The following is a 3,415-nucleotide window of genomic DNA, read 5'->3' as shown; positions in this document are numbered from 1 at the left end:
GCCTTGTCACCATGGCTCAAACCACTAAGTGGTATTCGGTGGTTTTCTAATGCATAGTTCGGTGGCTTTATACATGGTCATGCCAGTCAGTCTTTAAAAATATTTTTCGATCTTTTCATAATCAGTATACATGTATGTTCTCTGAGAATTGATATTTAGTTTTCAGTACCATTTTTTGTGATATAGTGATTATTTTGCATGTTTGAAATGTCCTTCGCTTGCTTTGTCAATGTATAATGATGGCAATTGTTTTTTTTTTAACACGAAGGCGTTTTATGCCTGGGTTCCCCATATCTCCACTGACGTATTTCCGACACGGATATGACGTTGTAAAATGTACACTAACGGATTGCAAAAAAAAAATAGAAGAAATTGTTCCGTCGCCGGGAATCGAACCTACGACCCGTCGCTTCGCAGCGCGACCCGACTCGGCCACAGATGGCACGTTCTTAAGCACACTAACAGCGAGCTTTTTGTATACACCATTTACTGTTCAGCGGTACTCGGAGATCAGTGGCACTTCAGCGTGTTTTCGTTATCACTAGCGGGATGGCACGAAGCGCTCGAAGGGCGCGCTTCAAACGTCGTCGCCCCGCGCGTTGGGGTAAGCGCGTGCCTCCATAGGGCGTGGTCGCTCGTGCGCGCGTGCTCATCTCGTGATGGATGTGGTTTGTACGTCTTGTGCTCTCACGTCAAGTTTGCGTTGAAGTTTCAGAGAGCACGAAGGTCAGTTCGCTCACTGCAGCGGCCGCTTTTGCGAAAGGAACGCGCTACTAACACACAAATAATTTACAGTTGTGACATTTCGCGCTCATCCTGTGTGTACTTGTGCGTTCGTTTCGTGCGTCCTCCTTTCTGTTTGAGCAACGCGCTTTAACTGTCGAGCTGTGACAGTTGTTAGTTCGCGCTCATCCAGTGTATGTTTTTTTCCGTGCGTCGTTTCTGCTCGAACAGCGCGTTGCGAGTTTTGAGCTGCTTCCCGTTCTTTGCGTGACATTACAATTTGTTGCTAATGCCTTGATTCCTTCGCCCTTGTGCCGAAACAATGCCCAACAAACGCTCAACTTCGTCTGTGAAGAGAAGTTGCACTTTTGTGCTGTACCGATTCCTATCACAGAGGGATCAGCCATGTTTTTTGTGATTAGTATAACCACAGGGCATTGGTTCAGTGTGACATTGTTTCTTCCTCTTGAAGCACCGGTCACCCAATGCCGTTTGCGGGCGTCTTGAGCCCTGAACCACATTCAGAGGCTATATTACGAGATAAAGAGAAGCACATATGTTATTACGCAATATTCGATGATGATGACGGTTTAGATGTGGCGGGATATTTCACAACTTGCTTCTGGGGAAGAAGCAGAAGACGAAGAAGACGAAGCACATCAGTGGATGCTGTGCGGATTTCTGGCATGCCCCGTTTCCGAGGTTCAGGTTCCCTCAAACGCAACGGGGTCAAGCACCGGTTCATCGTCACGGAAATGATTGGAGAAGACCCGCTGAAGGTCTTCGACCGGCCAGGCAAGACGCTTTCCTTGAAGGCTGCTTTTAGCATCGGCAGGAGCGTGATCATCCGGACACGAGAGTGCAGCCGTGCCTATGTGAGGGCGTCCACCTTACTTGTTGGTTTTGGCCAAGGCGATGAAGGCAAAGTGTACCTCATGGACTTTGGTTTGGCCTCTCGGTTTACGCAAAACGGCAAGCACAACGAGTACATGGAAGATCTCAGAAACGCGCTACCGGGATGGATGGCCACGAGTGCAGCCATGCCTATGTGAAGGCGTCCACTTTTCTATTTGGTTTTCGCAAAGTTGAACAAGGCATGGTGTACCACATGGACTTCGGTTTGGCCTGTCGGTACACGCAAAACGCCAAGCACAAGGAGTACAAGGAAGATCTCAGGAAGGCTCTACCGGGAGTGGCCGAACGAACCCAGCTTTGTGTCGGGCCTCCCCCCCTCTTCCTCCCGTCAGCATTTTGCGACGCCTGTGCATTTCCATAAGACTCTGCCGGCTGCAACGCTCCAGGATGATGTGACGTTTTGTTTTTTCATCTTGAAAGTAACTGTTGAAAGCTACGATGTGCTTATTATTGAGGCTTCCGTGGATTTTAATTTCGTGGGCCATCTTTTCTTTCTGGTACGACTTGAGAAGTTCCTTGGAGACCACTTTGCCTGCATAGATTGTGTTGGCGGCTTTGTCCGTTCACTAGTGGCATTTCGCACATCCATCTTTACTGAGAGTTGCCGCGGACTATTATCTCATAGTTTTCTTGTACACGGCCAGGTCCTGCAGGCCTTTTGAAGGATTGTGCCCGTTGGGTTGGGATTGCGGAGGCCATTGCGACGCAGCGGTGGAATTCATTCGGGTGATTCCGCAAGCCGATTCAGCTGACCCAGAACCACGAGGCTGACAACAGCAACGAACCCCGACTTGCGAGAAAGAACAGGATAGCCCGAAAGTGTCCCCTGCGTTCTACCAGCTGTGAGATGGACCAGTCCGACTCGGTCTGCAGGAGGCTTGAGACAACGGTTAAAACAAGAAAGCGTTTGCAATGGAGTCCATGCCTTGACACTTTAATTACGCGTTTTGTGAAATGCTTTATTTCCATATATGTCCGCTATTTTTATTTAATTTTTCAATGAATTGCGTGTAACATAAAGCGTTTTTCTGCGTTTTCGTGTGTGGATTTGCAAGAGACAGGGATGACCTTTGTATTAAGATTGTCAATATACGAGAAACTAATTAAAAGAAGAATGTTAAGAACTTTCTAATTACTTTAGAACATCTTTTGAAATTCCGAGAACTGCAGCATAATTCATGGTCGGTTAGCAAAAGTCGGATGTCTAGAACCACCATCGAAACATCCCACATTAGAATGCGGGTTGGAATGCTAGTGCGTGACATTTAGGTTCTTATGTTCCGTTCTTCTATCACTTCGAAAAGACAGTAATCTCACACGTGACCATGTGTGGAATCTGAGGCTTTTTTCTTACACGCATTGTCAAGAAATAGTATTAGCTCGACCTATCGGAACATGCGGATAAAAGGAACCAGCTATGCGTGAGGGAGGGAAGGGTGTGCCCTCTCGCCGCCAACCCACCTTGTCCACTGCAAAGAATGCTTTCTTTTGAAACCCCATTTACTAGATGTGCTTTGTTATATATAGACATGTGCTTACACGCAGGGAGTCAATAAATATACTTGCGCAGTTTTGTCACAACAATGACGAATTTATATTCTGTGCATTCCTCACTGTCACAGTTAGGCATCGATACCCGCGCCAGGTGACGTCGTGTGGGTCACGTCCTTGATGCAACCATCCCCCGCCCTTTCCCAGCTATTGGGAAACCTACGTATCTTATCACGATGACGTCTTCGTCAGTGAAGCACAAGATTCGCTCAGCTTTTCAGCGAAA

The 3,415-nt window shown here is 47.3% G+C and overlaps 1 protein-coding gene across 1 annotated transcript; it reads left to right on the top strand.

Annotated features, from left to right (window-relative positions):
* Positions 1-1,409: 1,409 nt before the first annotated feature.
* LOC119402641 (serine/threonine-protein kinase VRK1-like) lies at positions 1,410-1,775 on the top strand. Its single transcript, XM_037669788.1, has one exon. It carries the CDS (start codon positions 1,410-1,412, stop codon positions 1,773-1,775), a length of 366 nt encoding a protein of 121 aa, XP_037525716.1.
* Positions 1,776-3,415: the final 1,640 nt, after the last annotated feature.

Source organism: Rhipicephalus sanguineus, chromosome 1, assembly GCF_013339695.2.
Source record: "Rhipicephalus sanguineus isolate Rsan-2018 chromosome 1, BIME_Rsan_1.4, whole genome shotgun sequence".
Classification (NCBI taxonomy): domain Eukaryota; kingdom Metazoa; phylum Arthropoda; class Arachnida; order Ixodida; family Ixodidae; genus Rhipicephalus; species Rhipicephalus sanguineus.
This window is presented reverse-complemented; position numbering and strand designations above follow the sequence as displayed.